General features: G+C 39.4%; 2 protein-coding genes and 10 non-coding genes across 13 annotated transcripts; all 12 read left to right on the top strand.

Moving 5' to 3' along the window:
* Window positions 1-1,147: 1,147 nt before the first annotated feature.
* Window positions 1,148-7,120, top strand: LOC127368074 (F-box only protein 30). 2 transcript variants are annotated; one of them, XM_051408517.1, is made up of 5 exons: window positions 1,148-1,301; window positions 2,268-2,359; window positions 2,965-3,101; window positions 3,493-5,608; window positions 6,316-7,120. In XM_051408517.1, the coding sequence occupies exons 4-5, from the start codon at window positions 3,554-3,556 to the stop codon at window positions 6,508-6,510; spliced, it is 2,250 nt and encodes a 749-aa protein (XP_051264477.1). In that variant the 5' UTR covers window positions 1,148-1,301; window positions 2,268-2,359; window positions 2,965-3,101; window positions 3,493-3,553; the 3' UTR covers window positions 6,511-7,120. The 2 variants fall into 2 exon arrangements, with proteins under 2 accessions (XP_051264477.1, XP_051264476.1); XM_051408516.1 differs by lacking the exon at window positions 2,965-3,101.
* A 1,041-nt stretch (window positions 7,121-8,161) lies between these two features.
* Window positions 8,162-8,233, top strand: trnae-uuc (transfer RNA glutamic acid (anticodon UUC)). Its single transcript has one exon. It is a non-coding gene; the product is annotated as a tRNA-Glu (tRNA).
* A 548-nt stretch (window positions 8,234-8,781) lies between these two features.
* trnae-uuc (transfer RNA glutamic acid (anticodon UUC)) lies at window positions 8,782-8,853 on the top strand. Its single transcript has one exon. It is a non-coding gene; the product is annotated as a tRNA-Glu (tRNA).
* A 528-nt stretch (window positions 8,854-9,381) lies between these two features.
* On the top strand, window positions 9,382-9,453 carry trnae-uuc (transfer RNA glutamic acid (anticodon UUC)). Its single transcript has one exon. It is a non-coding gene; the product is annotated as a tRNA-Glu (tRNA).
* Window positions 9,454-10,747: 1,294 nt separating this feature from the next.
* trnae-uuc (transfer RNA glutamic acid (anticodon UUC)) lies at window positions 10,748-10,819 on the top strand. The gene has a single exon. It is a non-coding gene; the product is annotated as a tRNA-Glu (tRNA).
* A 471-nt stretch (window positions 10,820-11,290) lies between these two features.
* On the top strand, window positions 11,291-11,362 carry trnae-uuc (transfer RNA glutamic acid (anticodon UUC)). Its single transcript has one exon. It is a non-coding gene; the product is annotated as a tRNA-Glu (tRNA).
* Window positions 11,363-12,023: 661 nt separating this feature from the next.
* trnae-uuc (transfer RNA glutamic acid (anticodon UUC)) lies at window positions 12,024-12,095 on the top strand. The gene has a single exon. It is a non-coding gene; the product is annotated as a tRNA-Glu (tRNA).
* Window positions 12,096-13,141: 1,046 nt separating this feature from the next.
* trnae-uuc (transfer RNA glutamic acid (anticodon UUC)) lies at window positions 13,142-13,213 on the top strand. The gene has a single exon. It is a non-coding gene; the product is annotated as a tRNA-Glu (tRNA).
* A 467-nt stretch (window positions 13,214-13,680) lies between these two features.
* Window positions 13,681-13,752, top strand: trnae-uuc (transfer RNA glutamic acid (anticodon UUC)). Its single transcript has one exon. It is a non-coding gene; the product is annotated as a tRNA-Glu (tRNA).
* Window positions 13,753-14,275: 523 nt separating this feature from the next.
* Window positions 14,276-14,347, top strand: trnae-uuc (transfer RNA glutamic acid (anticodon UUC)). The gene has a single exon. It is a non-coding gene; the product is annotated as a tRNA-Glu (tRNA).
* Window positions 14,348-14,828: 481 nt separating this feature from the next.
* On the top strand, window positions 14,829-14,900 carry trnae-uuc (transfer RNA glutamic acid (anticodon UUC)). Its single transcript has one exon. It is a non-coding gene; the product is annotated as a tRNA-Glu (tRNA).
* A 1,322-nt stretch (window positions 14,901-16,222) lies between these two features.
* Window positions 16,223-20,885, top strand: LOC127368619 (polyunsaturated fatty acid lipoxygenase ALOX8-like). Its single transcript, XM_051409610.1, has 14 exons — window positions 16,223-16,493; window positions 16,696-16,900; window positions 17,086-17,167; window positions 17,271-17,393; window positions 17,516-17,619; window positions 17,706-17,878; window positions 17,971-18,114; window positions 18,206-18,409; window positions 18,551-18,637; window positions 18,888-19,054; window positions 19,172-19,293; window positions 19,670-19,770; window positions 20,310-20,480; window positions 20,600-20,885. Exons 1-14 carry the CDS (start codon window positions 16,347-16,349, stop codon window positions 20,777-20,779), a joined length of 2,010 nt encoding a protein of 669 aa, XP_051265570.1. The 5' UTR covers window positions 16,223-16,346; the 3' UTR covers window positions 20,780-20,885.
* The last annotated feature ends 1,175 nt before the right edge of the window (window positions 20,886-22,060 follow it).

Below are 22,060 nucleotides of genomic sequence, written 5' to 3'. Positions count from 1 at the left end.
CCCAATTTGAGAATATGTAACCATTACAGGCTTATGTGTGTACAGTATTAATCATTTAGAAATTTTAGTTGAGTTTGGATTGTCTACAAGGACTGAGATATAGCCTAAATATAACAGCTGTGTGTGTCTGTAAGTATCAAGATAGAATAAAATAATAACAATACTATATACTGTATATAGATGTTATATGATGTAATGACGGTGACCGACTGAATTAGTGTGTTTCAGCATCTCATGAAAAGTGTATTCAGAACCACTAAGCACTGTCCTGCTGTTGTATCCATGAGGCAGCTCCTCCAGCTGCAGGGGTGCTGTTGTGTAGGAGACCCCGACCTCGAAACGTGGCTTCTCCTTCAGTTTAAACCATGAACCATGAGGCTTGGTCTGACCACTACCAGTAAGGAGGCCGCAAAAATGGTGCAACAGGGACCTCTCCTGTTTGTTAATGGTTACTGCATGTTACTAAAATAAACCAAAAAAAAACAAACAAACAAACAAAAAAAGATTTGTCTGGAAACGTAGGGCTAATTGGGAGCTTTATGTTTGATTTATTTATTGATAATATATGCTGTACAATATATGTGAGTATATATTCTCTTAAAACTATCATGCCATGAATGTGTCATAACTTCCCTGTCATCTATATAAACTGAAGAGAGCCTGTTTGCAAAGCTATTTCTGGTGGCTTGATTATAATTAATAGGGGTAATAGATATCACAGATAATAAACATATTAGAAATTAATTGTAGAAAACGCACAATTTTTTTTTTTTGCCAAAGCCCAATTTAACTGGTCAGATTTGTTTCTCATTTTCATAACATAAAAGTACAATTTCAACATTTTAAAATAAAAATAAATTATTTCATTTTATGGGTAAATACCTGTTAACAGTGTAGAGTTCCTTTTATTTATTTATAACTTTCCTTTCAGACTTAACATTTTTGCTAAATTTACAAATGAGTATCTATATTAATATTATTTTTTTTTATTCTTCTATTTTTTCTTTATTGTCCTGGTCGTTTTGTTGTTGTTTTTTTAATATCCAGGAGGCCATATAAACACTTTACTAATAATTAATGTAAAAGTGAGCTATAATCTGTTCAATAAAGTTTTGAACAGAAAAAAAAAAAAAAAAAAAAACCAGGGAGGTTGAGTGAGAAGAATTGAAGCTAGCTATCATTAGCAGTTTCTCCACAGAGGCAACTAAACTAACAGCCAGTTGTATTTATACACGACGTTATATATTTATAACAAACCAAACACACCTTACCACACGTCTTTCTGCCAACACAACGATAAGGTGAGGAGCTACTCGCAATGCCAACCCGACGTTATGTTTGCTTAAGTTTGCTTGATGTGAACTTCCGAGCTTGCCTTAGCTGTTGTTAGCCGGCTGGCTTGGCCATTGTTGTAAAAACAAGTTGGTTTAATAGCAAAACATGAGCTGGGGTGGTTTTAATACGAGCTATTTGCACACTGTAGCAGAAGCTTTTATTGTTATCTGTCTCAGCTGCAGGCTGTTGTTGTTGTTGTTGTGAGTAAACTTAAAGTGTTCAGCATCGTTAACTAGCTGCAGCACTGTGTTAGCTTTAGTTATAGCCTCATTTGGGGCATTTGTTTTAAGTGAAGTGAGCCAACCTGACTGACTGCCGGCTAAAAAAACAAATGTAAGCAAGGCTGCTGTGGTAGATATTCACCCCCCCAGTTGTAGTTCTGATTAAATATATGACTGTATGGCTCAGTGTTGTTATGTGATACACGGTGAAGCTACTGATGTCAATGCAAGCTGCATTTATAATCCTAGCTGAAGACTTACAGGGGACTTTAATCCTGTTTATTTAGTTAACATTCACATGTATTCATACATTGTTTAAACACTGGTGGTTGTTATGAAACCTCAGCTGCAGGGCATAGTGACTTTCTCAGTGCTCAGTCTACACATTAAATTATATATAATTGTATGGCAACCGTGTTGGATGTATTAAAAGAAATACTCCTCTCTATCACCACATTGTCCACATTTTATACTGTATATTAATAGCATATATAGTATGCATCCTCTATGTACACTAATCTTTTATTTATTTATAGAATATTGTTTTTGCAGCTGGTATACTCGTACAATAAATCATCATACTTTTGTACAAACAGGCAATTATACAGACATTAATCAAACTTTAACTAATCACACAGCCAGTGTTACTTCACTAAGATAAAGCAAAATGTACTTTCCAAAGGTTTAATAATGAATTATTTGATTTAATAGGGTCTTTCTGGAGCTGTCCTGGATATGTTCCATATTTAAGGAAGGAAAGGTTTTGACCTTCTTGTTCTTGAGCTGGGAATCTTCCTAATAAGGTACTTGTATGAGACAGTTTTTTACTTGCATTACGTGACTCCAGTGGACTTCCACATGCGGTGGAGTGGGGGCGCTGTTTCACAGTCTCTGTGTGCAGGCTGTAGACATGGAAAGAGCCAAAATAGCAGCACCTCAGACAATTTAGGTTTGCTTAGTCATTCAGTTTGTTTGGGAGTCCTGTTTCATTGACTTTGTTAAGTATTTTCATAAGAAGCCTGTTGTGTTAATATCTCACTATATTAACTAAGATTGACAAAATATTATAGTTATACCAAGTTGAGTGTTAAATATAAATCACTGTAATGTAATTTATGTATGTGGATGATGTTTGATGACATTGCTCTTTTATAATATTTGAAAAAGGGTTAATCTATTTCTCTTATCTGTTAAAATTAATCTGTTTTTTTTTTTGTTTGTTTGTTTTTATAAATCCAGATGATTTTATGCAGCATAGAAATCTCCGCTATCTATTCCATTATTTATCCCAGCATCAGGTGCAATATGACAATACATGTTTGGCCATTAGCCATACATTTAAAGTTTATTGGACTTTATTTACACTTATTGTATTTTTACATTTGTCTCTTTTGTTTTTTTTTGTTAGATGCAGCCTTTTAATGTTTGGGAGTATCTTCCTGTCTGTATCTAAAAAGATTTGAAGCTTTGGATCTCAGCAAGCACAGTGACATCTGGTGGTTGTCACTAATTATAGCAGCTATTCAAGACTGGGCCAAAGCTCTGGTACATCATGCTGATTTCATAGTTTCAATCTTAAATGTGCGCAAGTCTAAGAATGCTTCTTTTTTTCCCTTTTTTTATGTAAAAAAAAAATAAATAAAAATAAGTAACATTTATTCATCGGGCTGGCTATGTAATGTGGTGTGACTAGACAATGATACTGTTACTAAATGTTATTACTCTAGGTCGAAATGTTTTGTAGTTATGATCATGTCTTTCTAGTTAATTTTTCTAGTATTCTCCTCTTTTCTTATTTTACCAATGTTACAGTATATATCAGCTGAGTATATAGTTTAGTAGCAAAACTTTTAAAACGTTTGCTCACCAGTCATGTGATAGTCGTCATGTGACACAAGCTCTGACACGGCATTTGCTCTTTCCTCTTATTTGGCAGGACACAGTGGATCTTCTTACACAGTCACCCTCAGAAGCTTTCCACCCCTTCCGCACTGAAGATGGAGGGGGACCATGTTCACTGTATGTCCTGTGTTAACCAGCGATGCATGGTCAAACCTCAACTAGGCATTTCTTGTGACCTTATCACCTGTCCTCTAGTGTGTGGGGCTGTATTTCACACCTGCAAAGTTGATGAGCACCACCTCATGTGCCCACTGGTGAGGGTTCCCTGCCTAAACAGTGGCTATGGCTGCCCTGCCACTCTGGTGCGCAACCAAATGTATGCACACCTCGAAGTGTGTCCAGCTGGAGTGGTGTGTTGCACTATGGAGTGGAACAGATGGCCTATTAGCTGCCTGGACTATACTTCCTATGAGAGCCTGAGCCGTGGTGTGGAGGAGGTGGAGCAGCTGGACATGGCACTTGCCCTTCAGGACCAGCGTACACTACTGGAGTCCCTCAAGGTGATCGCCATGGCACCTACCACAGAGGGAGAGCCACTTGTCCCTGTTAGTAAGGACAACAGGGCAACAGACTCAGGTTTGCTTACATCGGCCACTGAGGCTTCCACCTTTATTGAGCCACCTTCACAGTCATCACCCTCACGTCAGCCACAACCTCCCCCACCAGGCTCGGCAAAAGAGAAAATCATCAGTGGAATTAATGGCTTGAACGAGGAGCACTTCAGTAAACTGTACGAGGCCACAGTTGAGACTGCAAGAAGCTTAGTCGCTGCTTTAGAATTTGCTAGCAGTGCCAGTTCTGTTGACAGCAGCACAGAGCGTGTGAGCCGCAATGGAGACCTTCAGAATGGACTGGAAGACAAAACACCTGTAGCTGCTGAAAGTTTGAATAAAAGCGAGATGGAGGAGCAAAGTGTTTGTTCTAGCTGTTTGAAAGGAAACGGGGCTCTGAAAGGAACAGATAAAAAGATCTTAAACACTACAAATGGGCCACTCTCTGGGGCAATGGAGGCCAGTCTGGAGACGGCCCGTTCTGTTGTGGAGCAAGATGACATGAAAGCTGGGGTTTCTCAGGAGCCAGTCACCCCTCCAATGGCATCTCCAGTGCATGTCAGCCAGGGTGTGACACAAAGGGCTGGTCATGTGGTCTTGGAGGACAGGGGGCTAGTTCTTTTAGAAAACCATGGGACGGAGCGCAAATACCACAACTACCAGTTTTTTAGGAGCCAGGGCCAATGTTCATTACTTAACGGACGGATAGGTTTCATCCCAGACAGGTCACTGTATAGAGTGCGACCCAAAATGGAGGACAAGGCAGTGGATACCTCGGACCTGGAGCAGGATGAGGACCCCATGGGTTTGGGAGAGATCGATCTGATCACAGCAGCCCTGCTTTTCTGTTTAGAGGAGTCCAGAGAGTGTCGAAGGATCTCTGATACAGTCTATGTTGATGGCTACCATGTTGACTTCGGCACACAGACTTTCACTTTCCCTGCAGCAATCTTAGTAACCAACACAAGAGTGGGTGACATGGCCTCCGCATCTGCCTGTGACCATGCTGCCCCCCAGCTCTCCTACCCCAGCCCTTTCCGCACTCTCCGCCTTGGCCTTGTCCTGGAAGCTCTGGAGGTTGAGGCAGTCCCACATAACCGCTACCTCCCTCCCAACCCACGCTACCAGCACATGTTCCCCTTTGTCTGTGGTCAGTCATTCCGCCGGGACCAGTTTTCTTCCCATTTCACAAATGTCCATGGTGACATCCATGCTGGTCTCAATGGTTGGATGGAGCATCGCTGCCCCCTGGCATATTACGGCTGCACGTTTTCCCAGAGGAGGTTTTACCCATCCACCCAAGGGTCCAAGGTGGTTCATGACAGGCACCTCAGGTCCTTCGGGGTTCAGCCTTGCCCAAGGGGAAAACTTCCAAGTGACTCTCAGTCTGACCAATTTAGTGGTCTTCCCATTGAGATACTGTGGCACATAGCTGGGTTCCTGGACAGTTTCAGCCTGTGCCAGCTGTCGTTGGTGTCACGGACTATGAGAGAGGTGTGTGCCAGTCTCCTCCAGTCCAGGGGCATTGTAGACCTGCAGTGGGAGCGACGACCTTTCCCTGGTGCTCCTGGCACTGTGTCATGGCAGATCAAAAATAGGGTGAGTAGAAAATCTGTATTGTAAACTTACTGTATGTCAGTGTTTTTGTAAGAGGCACCATTCCAAGTAGCTCATGTCCCACTGCAGCTCTACATTAAATGGAATACATGAAATACACATGACTTACATGGAATAAAAATAACAAAGCTGTTTTAATGAGGATTGATTTTGCGGAGTAGTGGCCCCAAATATTAAAATGTATGTTTTCAGTATAGATTGAAAGTTTTATAGGAATAGTTTGACACTTTGGAAACGCCATTATTTGATTTCTTGCCAAGAGTTAAGATGAGAAGATTAATACCACTCTACACTGGAGGGGAGACACAGCTAGTCTGATTCTGTCCAACCTTTAAAGCCACTAATTAACAGTTTCTATTTTGGTTGTATAATCCATACAAAAAACTAACACAATTTGACTATTTCTTGGCTGGGAGCAGTAACTTCCTGGAGTCGTTGTCTGGCAACTGGTCCCGGCCAATAAATACTCCAGCACATAATGCCACGTAAAACAGCCAGAAATTAAAGGAGGCAAATAAGTGCATTTCCCAAAGTGTGTTAAGTGTTAACTGTGAGCTAGAGGGATTGTGCTGTGCTGTAACAAAACCAGGGAGTGTAGATTTACATGAGGATTGTATGGAAATTGCATTTAAAAGTATTTTTGACATGCAATCCGCTCTTCATTCCAACTTTTATCTTTACTGTTGCAGGTGTGGAGGTTCAGCACTGCCTTCAGCCCTGTGTTGTCCTGGGGTTTCACTGACCTCCCCAGCATGTCAGACCATCTGAAGAAGTGCCACTTCAACGTGGTGGAGCACAAGACAGAGCCTGTACCCCTTCCTGCCATGTGTACCGCACGAGATGGACAGTCGCTGCGTCGTGTCCTGCGTCACATCAACACCTGACCAAACAAGGCTGACCTCTTGTAGCCACACGAGAGTGTCACAGCGGTATTATGTGGATGCTGCAATTAAAAAGATTTACTGTCTTGAAAACCATTAACTCTTCCTGTATTACACTACATTATGAAGAAGCCTTAATGAAATAACACCTTACTTAACACAGTGAAGTTCTGTCATTGTGGTTGGTCTCTGTGGAGAAAAAAAAAAACAGCTTTGCATGGATTTGTGCTGAAAATACACCCTTATACTGGTAAGATAAAGTATATTTTCTTGAATGCAAATATGCACAGTAGATTTATATTATTCTATATGATATGAGAAATGTATATGAGAAAATGGAATTTAAATGTTTTCACTATCTTGCCTTTGAGTAGTAGCCATGCGAAAAGCCGATTGTTGGTTATATTGCACTATGTCTGTGTGACAGAACTCATGCCAGCACTTTACACAAGATTTGCTATACCTTCTTATGTTAATACGTGACTCTAAATGATCTAATCTTTCTCATCCCTATAGAGGGTGTCTGTTGTCTTGGTTTGTAGGACGTCAGATTCATATAGCCCGATAATGCATGTGATTTGCTACCATTCAATAAAGTCTTTACAGCCTTTTATATATTTGTTTGTCTTTAAAGCTCTCCCTGTCTCTTCAAAGTGCCTGTTAATGCCAGCAGGGCTCAACATGCATTACCTAAAACTGAAAAAGTAATGCACATTTGATGATAAGGTAGAAGGATTAACTCCTTCATTTTATTACTACCATCGAACTCTTACTAATATAAATGTGCTGGACAAAATATTAGAAACACCTCCCTGGTTTTTAAGCCTTTATTTAAGCAGTGTAGCTCCATTAAGAGCTATGGGCACCAGTTCTCAGAGCAAACCCGCCTTTCAACAGAAACTTGTTCACTGTCTGGGGGATGGCAATTTGTATGGCTAATCGCTGATGGAGTTAGTTTCTCCTGGAGCAGTTATAATTTACATATTTGAATTCTGATCTGCAAAATGTTCTTCATAGCTGGATGTGGGACACAGCTCATGAGATCAGTTCAATAACTATTCATCTATAACTTGCTCAGAATTGTAAGTCTTTTACATACAGTAAGTTCAACCTGCGAGGTTTTCTTTTTTAAATGTTATGTTCAGTGTCTGCCTTTGATATCTTATAGTATACATACTTTTAGATTGAGATTGTGAACATTATGTTGAGATTATGACCTAATTATTTTGTGGTAGCTGTCCTTCCCAGGCTTTAAGTAGGGAATCATATGTCTTAGGAACATAATTTGACTATACTTCGGCAGCAGTCACTACCCTTAACAGGTCTTCATGTGTCCCATATGGTCTAGTGCTCAGGATTCCTGGTTTTCACCGAGGTGGCCCGGTTTCAACTCCCGGTATGGGAAATTAATAATTGGCATACAGAGGTATTAATAATGACAGTTGTTAACTAAATGTGTGTTTCACATTATCTCATGTATTGAATAAAAAAATACGTCTGTAGTGTCCACTCAAAGAACTACAAAAGTAGCTGATAGTAGCTTTCATTGCCAGTCCTGTTATTTCAAGATAATATATAACTTGAAATAACAGTACTGACAATGGTTTAACTATACTTTGTGAGCAGTGATTACCATTTTTGCACATTCATATAGTCCCATATGGTCTAGCGGTCAGGATTCCTGGTTTTCACCCAGGCGGCCCGGGTTCAACTCCCGGTATGGGAAATGAATAGTTATAATAGAGAGCTGTAAATAATTACACTTGTTAATCGAATGAGGTATTGCTCAGTATATCATATACTGAATGCACTTGGTTGTGTATGTAAAAATTGAATAAAAATAAAAAATATCTGTCATGTCATAATTGATCAGAGACATTTAATTTCCCACACAAGGACTTAAACCCAGACCACTGGGGGAATATCAGGAATCCTGACCATTAGACCATATGGGTTTGCACAGTTAAGGGGGGATCATTGCTACATAATACTAAGATCATGTTGTTTACAGATAATAATAGCTCTTAAAAAGTATCTGCAACCTTAACACCACTGCTCTACCGGTGTGAGACATCTCATACAAAGCTCTTTCCTATTCTGTCTCCAAAATCCATGAGCCAGGTCGTCCATTCAAAGGACTACAAAAGTAGCTGATAGTATCTTTAATTGTCAGTCCTATTATTTCAAGATAATATATAACTTGAAATAACAGTACTGACAATGGTTTAACTATACTTTGTGAGCAGTGATTACCATTTTTGCACATTCATATGGTCCCATATGGTCTAGCGGTCAGGATTCCTGGTTTTCACCCAGGCGGCCCGGGTTCAACTCCCGGTATGGGAAATTAATAGTTATTATAGAGAGCTGTACATAATTACACTTGTTAATTGAATGAGATGTTGCTCAGTATATCATATACTGAATGCACTCATGGGTGTATGTATTGAATAAAAATATCTGTCATGTCATAATTAATCAGAGACATTTAATTTCCCTCACAAGGACTTAAACCCAGACCACTGGGGGAATATCAGGAATCCTGACCATTAGACCATATGGGTTTGCACAGTTAAGGGGGGATCATTGCTACATAATACTAAGATCATGTTGTTTAGAGATAATAGCTCTTAAAAAGTATCTGCAACCTTAACACCACTGCTCTACCGGTGTGTGGAGACAAAGCTCTGTCCTATTCTGTCTCCGAAATCCACGAGCCAGGTCGTCCATTCAAAGGCCTACAAAAGTAGTTGATAGTATCTTTAATTGTCAGTCCTATTATTTCAGGATAATATATAACTTGAAATAACAGTACTGACAATGGTTTAACTATACTTTGTCAGCAGTGATTACCATTTTTGCACATTCATATGGTCCCATATGGTCTAGCGGTCAGGATTCCTGGTTTTCACCCAGGTGGCCCGGGTTCAACTCCCGGTATGGGAAATTAATAGTTATTATAGAGAGCTGTAAATAATTACACTTGTTAATTGAATGAGGTGTTGCTCAGTATATCATATACTCAATGCACTCATGGGTGTATGTATTGAATAAAAATAAAAAAATCTGTCATAATTGATCACAGACATTTAATTTCCTACACCACGAATTAAACCCAGCCCACCGGGGGAGTATCAGAATCAGATTTGGAATTGGGTTTATTGCCAAGTAAGTTTTTACACGTACAAGAATTTGCCTTGGTGCGTTGGTGCATAAAAATCACAAAAAAATAAAATACTTTTTAAAATATAAATAAATAAAGAGCTGCCGTAGGAAGTACATCCTCTGCTGAGCTTTCTTGGTGAGGGATCTGATGTTCAGCTCCCACTTGTGGTCCTGGGTAATGATGGTACTCAGGAAGCGGAAGGACCCCACAGAGTAGACTGTGGAGTCACACAGGATGACGGGGCGGGTGGGGCTGGGTTCTTCCTGAATCCACAACCAATCTACACTGTTTTTAGAGCGTTTAGCTCCAAGTTGTTCTGGCTGCACTAAGTCACCAGATGGTCAATCTCCCATCTGTAGGCGGACAATGAGGGTGGTGTCATCCGCGAACTTCAGAAGCCTGACAAACTGGTGACTGGAGGTGCAGCTGTTGGTGTACAGGGAGAAAAGCAAACGAGAAACAACGCAGCCTTGATGGGGGGATCCGGTGTTGATGGTCTGAGAGTCAGAGACATTTTCCCCAGCTTCACATGCTGTTTCCGGTCAGACAGGAAGTCTGTGATCCACCTGCAGGTGGAGTCAGGCACAGTGAGCTAGTAGAGCTTGTTCTGTAACAGAGCTGGGATGATGGTATTGAAAGCCACAAACAGGATCCTGGCATAGGTTCCTGGGGATTCCAGATGCTGGAGGTCCGAAGTGCAGGGCAATGTTTACTGCATCGTCTACAGACCTGTTGGCTCTGTAGGCGAACTGCAGGGGGTCCAGGAGTGGGTCCGTTATGGCTCTGGGGTGGGAAAGCACAAGACACTCAAAAGACTCCATGACCACAGAGGTGAGGGCGACAGGTCTGTAGTAATTGAGTCCTTGGTTTTTGGGGACAGGGATGATGGTGGAGGCTTTGAAGCAGGTTGGCACATGACATGTCTCCAGTGAGGTGTTGAAGATGTGAGTGAACACCGGAGACAGCTGGTCAGCACAGTGCTTCAGGGTGGATGGAGAAACAGAGTCTGGTCCTTCTGAACATAATTTAACTATACTTTCTCAGCAGTGACTACCATGGTTTTAGACTACATGTTCCCATATGGTCTAGCGGTCAGGATTCCTGGTTTTCACCCAGGTGGCCCGGGTTCAACTCCCGGTATGGGAAACTTATTCATTCAAGACATTCTGTGGAGGTGCCAGGCATTCACAGTGGTCCTGTCAAGGAAGTGAAAGAACATCATCTATCATGTTTCAGCTGGGGGGTGTGGTCACATAACAAAAATGCCAACCTATGCCATGATGCTCCGTCCACATGAAGAACCAAGTACATCCCCATATAGTGTCTTGAGGCTTTGCCAATTATCAAAAAAAGTCTCTGCGCTTTGACAAGAAATATATTATATGATGCATGCCACTTCTTGTCTATTATTTGGTGTTTCTCTGTTCAACTCAACCAGGTTCAACTACCGGTGAGGGAAATTAAATCTAATATCTGGTCAATTAAGCATGAGTTGAGTATACAGAGCAACACCAAATAATAACTCTGTGCCATCATTAATAACTCTTGAATAATAACTTCTGAACAATTTAACTACACTTTGTGACCAGTAACTACCATTATCGCATCTTCATGTTGTCCCATATGGTCTAGCGGTCAGGATTCCTGGTTTTCACCCAGGTGGCCCGGGTTCAACTCCCGGTATGGGAAATTAATAGTTATAATAGAGAGCTGTAAATAATTACACTTGTCAATTGAATGAGGTATTGCTCAGTATATCATATACTGAATGCACTCATCGGTCTATGTATTGAATAAAAATAAAAAATATCTCTCATATCATAATTGATCAGAGACATTTAATTTCCCACACAAGGACTTAAACCCAGACCACTGGGGTAATATCAGGAATCCTAACCATTAGACCATATGGGTTTGCACTCCAGTTAAGGGGGCATCATTGCTACATAATACTAAGATCATGTTGTTTACAGATAATAGCTCTTAAAAAGTATCTGCAACCTTAACACCACTGCTCTACTGGTGTGTGGAGACAAAGCTCTGTCCTATTCTGTCTCCAAAATCCATGAGCCAGGTCGTCCATTCAAAGGACTACAAAAGTAGCTGATATATTATATGATGCATGCCACTTCTTGTCTATTATTTGGTGTTTCTCTGTTCAACTCAACCAGGTTCAACTACCGGTGAGGGAAATTAAATCTAATATCTGGTCAATTAAGCATGAGTTGAGTATACAGAGCAACACCAAATAATAACTCTGTGCCATCATTAATAACTCCGGAATAATAACTTCTGAACAATTTAACTACACTTTGTGAGCAGTAACTACCATTATCATATCTTCATATTGTCCCATATGGTCTAGCGGTCAGGATTCCTGGTTTTCACCCAGGCGGCCCGGGTTCAACTCCCGGTATGGGAAATCAGTACTTATAATCCAGAGCTCTAAAGAATGAGAGTTATGAACTGAATGAATATTGCTCCATATATCATATACTGAATGCAGTCATGGGTGTGTGTATTGAATAAGGTCATAATTGATCAGAGACATTTAATTTCCCGCACCAGGACTTAAACCCAGACCAAATCGGTTTTCACTCAAGTTAAGGGGGGATCATTGCTACATAATACTAAGATCATGTTGTTTAGAGATAATAGCTCTTGAAAAATTTTCTGCAACCTTAACACCACTGCTCTACTGGTGTGAGACATCTCATACAAAGCTCTGTCCTATTCTGTCTCCAAAATCCATGAGCCAGGTCGTCCATTCAAAGGACTACAAAAGTAGCTGATAGTATCTTTAATTGTCAGTCCTATCATTTCAAGATATTATATAACTTGAAATAACAGGACTGACAATGGTTTAACTATACTTTGTCAGCAGTGATTACCATTTTTTGCACATTCATATGGTCCCATATGGTCTAGCGGTCAGGATTCCTGGTTTTCACCCAGGTGGCTGGGGTTCAACTCCCGGTATGGGAAGTTAATAGTTATAATACCAAGCTTGTAAATAATGACAGTTGTTAACTGAATGAGTGTTGCTCCATATATCATATACTGAATGCAATCATGGGTGTATGTATTGAATAAAAAAAAACATATGTCATAATTGATCACAGACATTTAATTTCCCACACCAGGACTTAAACCCAGTTCACCAGGGGAACATCAGGAATCCTGACCATTAGATTAGATTACATTTTCACTCCAGTTAAGGATCAGTGCTACATAATACTAAGATCCTGTTGTTTAGATATAATAGCTCTTAAAAGGTTTCTGCAACCTTAACACTGCTCTCCCGGTGTCTGAAGACATCTCATCAAAGCTCTGTCCTATTCTGTCTCCAAAATCCATGACCCAGGTTAAGAGTGTCCACTCAAAGAACTACAAAAGTAGCTGATAGTAGCTCTAATTGTCAGTCCTGTTATTTCAAGTTATTATTACCAATATTGCTCATCCATATGGTCCCATATGGTCTAGCGGTCAGGATTCCTGGTTTTCACCCAGGTGGCCCGGGTTCAACTCCCGGTATGGGAAAGTTATTCATTCAAGACATTCTGTGGAGGTGCCAGGCATTCACAGTGGTTCTGTCAAGGAAGTGAAAGAACATCATGTTTCAGCTTGGGGGTGTGGTTACATAACAAAAATGCCAACCTATGCCATGATGCTCCGTCCACATGAAGAACCAAGTACATCCCCATATAGTGTCTTGAGGCTTTGCCAATTATCAAAGAAAACAGTCTCTACGCTTTGACAAGAAATATATTATATGATGCATGCCACTTCTTGTCTATTATTTGGTGTTTCTCTGTTCAACTCAACCAGGTTCAACTACCGGTGAGGGAAATTAAATCTAATATCTCGTCAATTAAGCATGAGTTGAGTATACAGAGCAACACCAAATAATAGCTCTGTGCCATCATTAATAACTCTTGAATAATAACTTCTGAACAATTTAACTACACTTTGTGAGCACTAACTACCATTATTGTACCTTCATATGGTCCCATATGGTCTAGCGGTCAGGATTCCTGGTTTTCACCCAGGCGGCCCGGGTTCAACTCCCGGTATGGGAAATTAATAATTATAATACAGAGCTGTAAAGAATGAGAGTTGTGAACTGATTGACTATTGCTCCATATATCATATACTGAATGCAGTCATGGGTGTGTGTATTGAATAAAAAGAAACATCTGTAAGGTCATAATTGATCAGAGACATTTAATTTCCCGCACCAGGACTTAAACCCAGACCCCCCAGATCACTAGACCAAATCGGTTTTCACTCAAGTTAAGGGGGGATCATTGCTACATAATACTAAGATCATGTTGTTTAGAGATAATAGCTCTTAAAAAGTATCTGCAACCTTAACACCACTGCTCTACTGGTGTGAGACATCTCATACAAAGCTCTGTCCTATTCTGTCTCCAAAATCCATGAGCCAGGTCGTCCATTCAAAGGACTACAAAAGTAGCTGATAGTATCTTTAATTGTCAGTCCTATCATTTCAAGATATTATATAACTTGAAATAACAGGACTGACAATGGTTTAACTATACTTTGTCAGCAGTGATTACCATTTTTTGCACATTCATATGGTCCCATATGGTCTAGCGGTCAGGATTCCTGGTTTTCACCCAGGTGGCCCGGGTTCAACTCCCGGTATGGGAAAGTAATCGTTATAATTCCAAGCTTGTAAATAATGACAGTTGTTAACTGAATGAGTGTTGCTCCATATATCATATAGTGAATGCAATCATGGGTGTATGTATTGAATCAAAAAAACATATGTCATAATTGATCACAGACATTTAATTTCCCACACCAGGACTTAAACCCAGTTCACCAGGGGAACATCAGGAATCCTGACCATTAGATTAGATTACTTTTTCACTCCAGTTAAGGATCAGTGCTACATAATACTAAGATCCTGTTGTTTAGATATAATAGCTCTTAAAAGGTTCCTGCAACCTTAACACTGCTCTCCGGTGTCTGAAGACATCTCATCAAAGCTCTGTCCTATTCTGTCTCCAAAATCCATGACCCAGGTTAAGAGTGTCCACTCAAAGAACTACAAAAGTAGCTGATAGTAACTCTAATTGTCAGTCCTGTTATTTCAAGTTATTATTACCAATATTGCTCATCCATATGGTCCCATATGGTCTAGCGGTCAGGATTCCTGGTTTTCACCCAGGTGGCCCGGGTTCAACTCCCGGTATGGGAAATTAATAGAGCAGAGCTGTTAATAATAATGCATAGTTGTTATTTGGTATCTCTCTGTTCAACTACTGGTGAAGGAAATTAGATCTAATATTATGACATTAAGCATGAGTTGAGTTTTTGAGTGCATCAGTTTAGTATACAGAGCATTAATACCTCTGGAATAATTAATTTTGCATACCGGGAGTTGAACCCGGGCTGCCTGGGTGAAAACCTGGAATCCTGACCGCTAGATCATATGGGACCAAACAGCAATAGATGGTTACCATAAAATAATTAGTCTAAAATTCCAACAATTTTTTTTTTTTTTTACAGCTCCCACTTGGTCTAAGATAAGATAAGATAAGATAAGATATTCCTTTATTTGTCCTACAATGGGGAAATTCCAATGTTACAGCATCAAAGTGGATAGAGAAAAAAACTGTATAAAAACAGTAAGAGTAGGAATCCGAGTGATCAGGATTCAGGATTTATATAAGAGAAGGTGCAACATCCCTTCCTACCACTTAAATTTAATAACTCTCAGGGTGCCCATGTGGCTAGGGGTCAAGATTCTTACCATGAACTGCAACATCCCTGGTTTGAATCTAACTGGGGACCTTTCCTTCTCTCCCTCATTTTCTTTCACATCTCTACTACCACTTTCTACTAAAAGCAAAGATGGCCAAAAAAAGATTAAAAAAAACAATTGATCTTGAGCTTTACTCATGTTGAGTAAACATTTGTCTGTGCTGTCAGGTTTCCAGAAAGCTGTAGCTACCAGGTACAGCATATTAGCATCTCAAAGGACCTGAAGGTATAATTTCCATGAGCAAATGTATTCTTGTTATTTTTTTCAAGAGGAAGGACTTAAATTAACTTTAGGTTACTGAAACAAAACCCCAGTTCTTTGATGACAGAGGGGTTTCATTTAAAATCTATCACCTTACGTTTCCAAAATATGGAAAGTGTGTAGATGCTGCCTCTGCTGGTCACTCCTAACTGACTAAGGAAACCCCTGGAGCTCACTGAAATAATTTGGGGGCTTAGACTGAATCTTAACACCCAGGAAAATTAACGAATGACTTATTAATTGTGAGAATATGGACAAAAAATAATTATTTTTACAAATTTAATTTTTAGACAGATTTAAGACCAAAGTTTTGCTCAGAGCCCTTTTGATGGACAAGTCACTCTGAGATCTCATTCCTGTAATCAGGAAACGTCCAACACCTGTGATTGCTGTTAAATTGCTCCAGTGGTTTTGGGATCCCTGCTGATCTTGTTTAGAGGTTCAAATTAAAAGGTGTGTTGTCTGTCCAAAGGGCTTCATCTGTATACCAAGAGTAAAAATTTTATGATGCCATCATATTTGATAGTTTTGGGGTTGAACAAAGCTATTTACTTTATATAATGAGTGTTGGGTTTTTTTACTTTTGTATGTCTCAGTTGTTGTAGCTAGCCAGACGTTATGGCAGAGTACACTCTGGAAGTGACTACAGGAAGCATGCTGCGTGCAGGCACACCTGATAACTTGTATGTTACCTTGATCGGTACTGAGAGGCAATCTGAGCACACTCTGCTGACCAGTTTTGAACAGGATGATAAAACCAGAAAGGTACGTTATGAAAACTACAATACATGCAACCTTTTAGAACTTTAGAAAATTTAGATTTTTGCTGGGTGTTTTTTTTTTGGTTGCTTGATGAAAATTGCGTATAAAAGAAGGTGTTTGGTTTTGGAAATCTATGCATTGTCACTATTTTGAGCCATTTGGTCTATGGTAATACTCCTGATTGTGTCATCTTCTTCAACCGTAGGTGGGAACGTATTCTGTGACTACGCTTTTTTCTTTAGGATGTCTTCTCCTACTCAAGTTGGAGAGAGATCCTTTCCATGAGTCCCCAGAAAAGGATTGGTTTTGCTCAAAGATAGTGGTGAAGACGCCAGAAGAGGATGAAATTCTCTTCCCCTGTCACAGATGGCTATCCAGGGGAGAATTTGCATTGTTGAGAGGGGGGAAAGGTTAATATTTTCCTAACTTTAAAGAGCTTGCATCGTGTACGTTTTTAAGCATTTGTCGTGTCAAAGGGGCTATGTGAAGGCTAAAGCTGATGCAATATTGCTTTTAGATCATGTTTATATGAAATATTTCATTCAATCTGTTATAATGTTATTTTTTTAATCTATCCCTGGGCTGTGATCCACAGCTACAAAACCTTCTGAAGATCTCCATCCTCGACTAGTAGAGCAACGGAAAAAAGAATTGGTCAGAAAACAATTAATGTACAAGTAAGTGTTCCATCTATAAGTTTAACAAGCTGCACCTCTATAAACATGAGTTTCTTATTTAAAACTTCTTTTGATTTCTTTTATTCCCTGTTCTCCATCGCAGATGGGAGGAGTATGCAGATGGAATGGCATACATCTTAAACATCAACGATCCAAAAGCTGTTCCTGCAGAAATTGGCTTCTCATTCTCAAAAGCCTTTCAATTTGCATACATAAAAAAAGCAGCGTAAGGGCTATAACCTACTATTATTCTAAAAAGCAATTCTGGACAATTTAACACAAATAACTAGTGGATTAAAGAAAGTTAAACATTTAAAAACATTTTTTTTTTAATATCTATTTATCCAGATTAGCTGAGCTCAAACAGAAAGGTCTGATAAATTCTACTGAGCTCTGGGAATCCTTAGAGGCCCTTAAGGGGTTCTCCTGGTTCAAAAGCTCCCCGCTCTTAGGTAGGTAGGAGCTTAGTATAGTGTGTTTTGTGGTTTACTCTCTGTAAAACATAATATAATAAAAAAATATATAATTTATGTCCCAGAGTATGTGTCGCAGCACTGGAAAGAAGACTACTTTTTTGGACACCAGTTTCTAAATGGATTAAACCCCTACATGATCCACCGTTGCTCAAAGCTTCCCTCGAACTTCCCTGTAACAGAGGAAATGGTGAAACCTTTTCTGGCCAATGGAAGCTCTTTGACTGTGGAGATGGCGGTATGGAAAAAAGTGCATTTACTCATATTTTTTTTATTTGTTTTAAACATTATTGTCCCTCGTACCTCATGATAGTAATTTATGTTCTACAGAAGGGCAATATATTCCTTAGTGATTACAAGATCATGGAAGGTCTGCCTACAAGAGTTATTGATGGTAAACCGGTGCCTCTGACTGCTCCCCTCTGCCTACTGTATGTGAATCCAGAGAAGAAACTACTGCCCATCGCAATTCAGGTTTCGCTTATATTCTAGTGAATCATTTCTGACCTCTTGCATTTGTTTTTGACCAGCTTCTTCCAAAGTTAAACATGCCTTCTCCCCGCAGCTCGGTCAGCAGCCTTCAGAGGAGAACCCCATTTTTCTGCCAAGTGACTCAGAGTCTGACTGGCTTCTGGCCAAGATATTTGTGAGGCATGCAGATTCCCTTTATGCCACATTGGTCGTTCATTTACTGGACAATCATCTTTTGGCAGAAGTTTTTACAATCGCAACACTTCGCAACCTCCCGGGGATTCATCCCCTGCACAAGGTAGGTTCTTTTCATTTAAATGTTTTCCCTAATTTAAAGTGCAGTGCTGCAGGCAAAATGAGAATTGTGTAAATGTCTGTAACTCAGCAGATGTTTAATTCATGATGGTCACTAGTGTCTCCTCTCTTTCCTTCTCCGTAGCTGCTTATCCCCCATCATCGATATACCCTCAATATCAACATCCTCGCTCGTGCTCTTCTTTATGGCCCCGGTAGAACTTTTGGAAATGTATGACTTATACACTCTTTCTCTAGCATACTTTCAGTTGAAAACCTGAGATTAACCATATTTGTATGTTTCAAAGCTTGTAGTTACTTTCAGGAAAAAGATAGACATTATGCATTTTAACAATTAAATGTCCTTGGCATGATAAATTATTTAAATATGATGATAATCACCAGTAACATGATATACCACTATGTGCAATTTATGAAGAAAGAAACTGACATTTTACATTAGTGTTATTTATACTGAATAGTCGTCACTTGGAGCAGATGGACAAACAGAACTATTGAGAAGGGGGCTGTCCCAGATGACCTACACCTCCCTCTGCCTGCCTGAAGACATTGTAGCAAGAGGACTAGAGTCCATCCCCAACTTTTATTTCAGAGATGATGCACTGAGGCTGTGGAACATCATCAACAGGTGTGGCACATTGTGTCAACCAGTCTCAACATTTTGTAAAGCTTTCATATTGTAAATCACAATTCAACTTAGAAATGCATTCAGCATTCTGAGGTCCTTTTTTATTATTGTCCTTAGCTTTGTCAAGGCAATGGTGGCGTATTATTATCCATCTGACAGTGACGTGTCTGAAGATTCTGAGCTCCAGGGATGGGTCAATGAGATCTTCTACTATGGATTTCTGGGAAATGGTGACTCAGGTATCTCACTTGTAGCTAGTAGTCCATTACATTCTCATCCTCAAAACTGGCTGCATAAATATTTAGTATGTAAAACGGTTGCACAAGTCCCTTTTATCTTATGTCTAACCTGATCTGTATATCATCCTCTTTATTTGTTCTTGGTAATTACATAATCTTTTGTCCTGAAGGGAGGGGATAGACTGAAGAGATATTAAAGGATTCAAGTTTTCACTGGTAGCCAATTTACCACAAATTATGTAGGCTATGCTTTATATGACTGCTAAAAAGCACAAGCATACTTAATAGCATAACTGTACACAAAAAGGGCATGAGATGCTTTAAGAATATTCTCTTTTTTGAAGTATATTTTTACTAACAAGAACATTCCTGACAGGAATCCCTTCAAGCTTTCAAACTGTGGAAGAACTCATCAAGTTTGTCACGATGGTGATCTTTACGTCATCAGTTAAGCATGCGGCAGTTGCCAGTTCACAGGTAAACATTTTGTAATACTGAGAATTGACTCCCGTTGTATGATTTCTGAGAACACATGGCCACTAATGCAAAAAATTTTAATTTAAATGATTCCTTCCATCTCTTTTGCCTTTTATTAAACGTTTACATTTATAATAAATTAATATTTCATAAATGTATCAATGTTTCTACCTTTTTTTTTTAAAGTTCCGGTGAGTTGTACATTTTAAATGATATATTTACTTTAAACCGAAGATACATTTTTAAAAATGCACCAAAATATGCCTGTTTGCTTTCTTGCTGAGAGTCTGAATAGAAGATTGATACAGTTGTTTGTACAGTAAATATAAAGCTGCTGGCTAGCTTAGCACAGCATATTCATAAATAAGCCAAGTTTGCTTAGAGTTGGATGGTGTGTGAACTGTGAGGACTGGACTTCCACAGTTCTGAGCCCAGTGTCGGGGGGCTAAATATAATAATTTCTCAAAATGTTAAACTCTTCATGTAATTGTACAACTCCAGTAATGCTTGTGTTAATGGCTGCTGTTTGTCTTCCAAAGTTTGATTTTCTAGGTTGGATTCCTAATGGTCCAGTGTTGCTGCTCCAAGCTCCACCAACCACAAAAGGACAGTCGAGGAAAGAGACCATCTTGGAAACTATGCCAGATAAATCAAGTGCAGGATTTATTATGTCGATTTGGTGGCAGCTCAGCTGGAAGCATGATGACTTTGTAAGTTTGATTTATAGGCCTAGTTTTTCCAATCAAAACTGCCACATGTGAAGGACTGTCAATCTCCGCTTTTGTAGCTTGCCCATTCCGTAACATGACATTTTGGTTTTGTCTTTCAGGTACCTCTGGGTACTTATCCCGACCAACGCTTTGACGAGCCTGCAGCCTTACAGATGATCAAGGATTTTCAAGCAGAGCTGTCTTCCCTCAGTGTGGCTATTACCAAAAGAAACTCGGAGCTTGAGCTGCCTTATAGTTACTTGAACCCTAAAGAAATCGAAAACAGTGTCGCTATTTGACCAAGATCGTATTTTCAACAGTGGTAAACAAGCTATCGTAGCTTTTTTGTCCAGTGTAGTGCAAATATTGTGTATCTGAGAGTAATTCATATACTGTAACTGACGCTGGTATCATATCCTGAAATAAAGTAAAAGTAAAAATACCTTTTTTATGAGTGATGTACTTTGTTCCTTTAGGTGTGTTATGTTCTGTGTATATACCAAGTCACACTGTGCATTAACATTAATATTTTTAGTTGAAGTGATAACCATCTGTACCAGGGATTGTGTTCAGTAACTAAGTATTGATCCATGCTAGCGACCTTGCACTAGGGATTAGTTAGGTGATCTGTCACTTTGATCCAGACTCAGATATTTCAACAACTATTGGATGGATTCCAATGAGCTTTTGTACAGACATCCATGGTCGCCAGACAATGACTTCTAATGACTTTTGTTGACTCCCCAACCTTTCTCTAGGTCAATGTCCCTGGATACATTTTAATGATTTAGGTGATACTTTTCCTCTAATAGCTTTTTCTAGTGCCACAGTGAGGTTGACATCTGTTTTTTTTTTTTTTTAAATTATTATTGACATATTTCAACTACTTGCAGAATGAATTGCAGAGAATTTTGGTACAAACATTCATTGTCCACAAAGGACAAACTGTAATCCCCGATGTGTCATTTAGCACAAGTCAGATCAAAATTTGTCCAATACTTTGGTTCTTTACTAAATACCTACAAAATTAATGGCATTCTCATTAACTACCTTTTTTTTTTTCCATGCCTGCATTAGAAAGAAATATGTAAATTACTAGATTTCATGTGTATATACCAGTAGTATATTTAGGAAGCTGCATAATAAGGACGTTCTTATTCAGTATATTGCTTTCTCGATGTATAATCTTTAGTATGCAGATTATCTGTAGTCCACAGTTATCGGTGTCTACATAAAAAACCTCAAACAGTTCAGTATTCCTCCCCTAATGTTAGCACATTGGCAAACCCCTCTTCCAACAGACACTTGGAGAGGTTATAATTTACATATCTGAATTATAATCTGCTCAATGCTTTGCTCATGGATCTGGGCCTCTTAGTCATAAATACAAGACTTGATCTTATTGTAAAGAATGAAATTGTTCATATATTTATATATAGTGAATTGTGTATAGTGATTTCGTAACGATTTGTCTGTGCTATCAGGTTCCCAGGAATCAGTAACTGCCTGCTGGATCACAGCACTTTGGTGGAAGGTATTATTTGCATGTAGATTTGCAAATGTATTATTGAAATGACTCG

The sequence above is a fragment of the Dicentrarchus labrax genome, unplaced genomic scaffold, assembly GCF_905237075.1.
Source record: "Dicentrarchus labrax unplaced genomic scaffold, dlabrax2021, whole genome shotgun sequence".
In the NCBI taxonomy this organism is placed as follows: domain Eukaryota; kingdom Metazoa; phylum Chordata; class Actinopteri; family Moronidae; genus Dicentrarchus; species Dicentrarchus labrax.
The sequence above is the reverse complement of the archived record's forward strand: the minus strand, read 5'-3'. Positions and strand labels throughout refer to the sequence as shown.

Coding starts and splice junctions, on each gene's coding strand:
- LOC127368074 (XM_051408516.1), top strand. CDS start 3,554: ATGGAGGGGGACCATGTTCACTGTATGTCCTGTGTTAACCAGCGATGC. Junction 5,609..6,315: donor CATGGCAGATCAAAAATAGG/GTGAGTAGAAAA, acceptor TTACTGTTGCAG/GTGTGGAGGTTCAGCACTGC.
- LOC127368619 (XM_051409610.1), top strand. CDS start 16,347: ATGGCAGAGTACACTCTGGAAGTGACTACAGGAAGCATGCTGCGTGCA. Junction 18,410..18,550: donor GGATTCATCCCCTGCACAAG/GTAGGTTCTTTT, acceptor CCTTCTCCGTAG/CTGCTTATCCCCCATCATCG. Junction 19,771..20,309: donor CGGCAGTTGCCAGTTCACAG/GTAAACATTTTG, acceptor TGTCTTCCAAAG/TTTGATTTTCTAGGTTGGAT.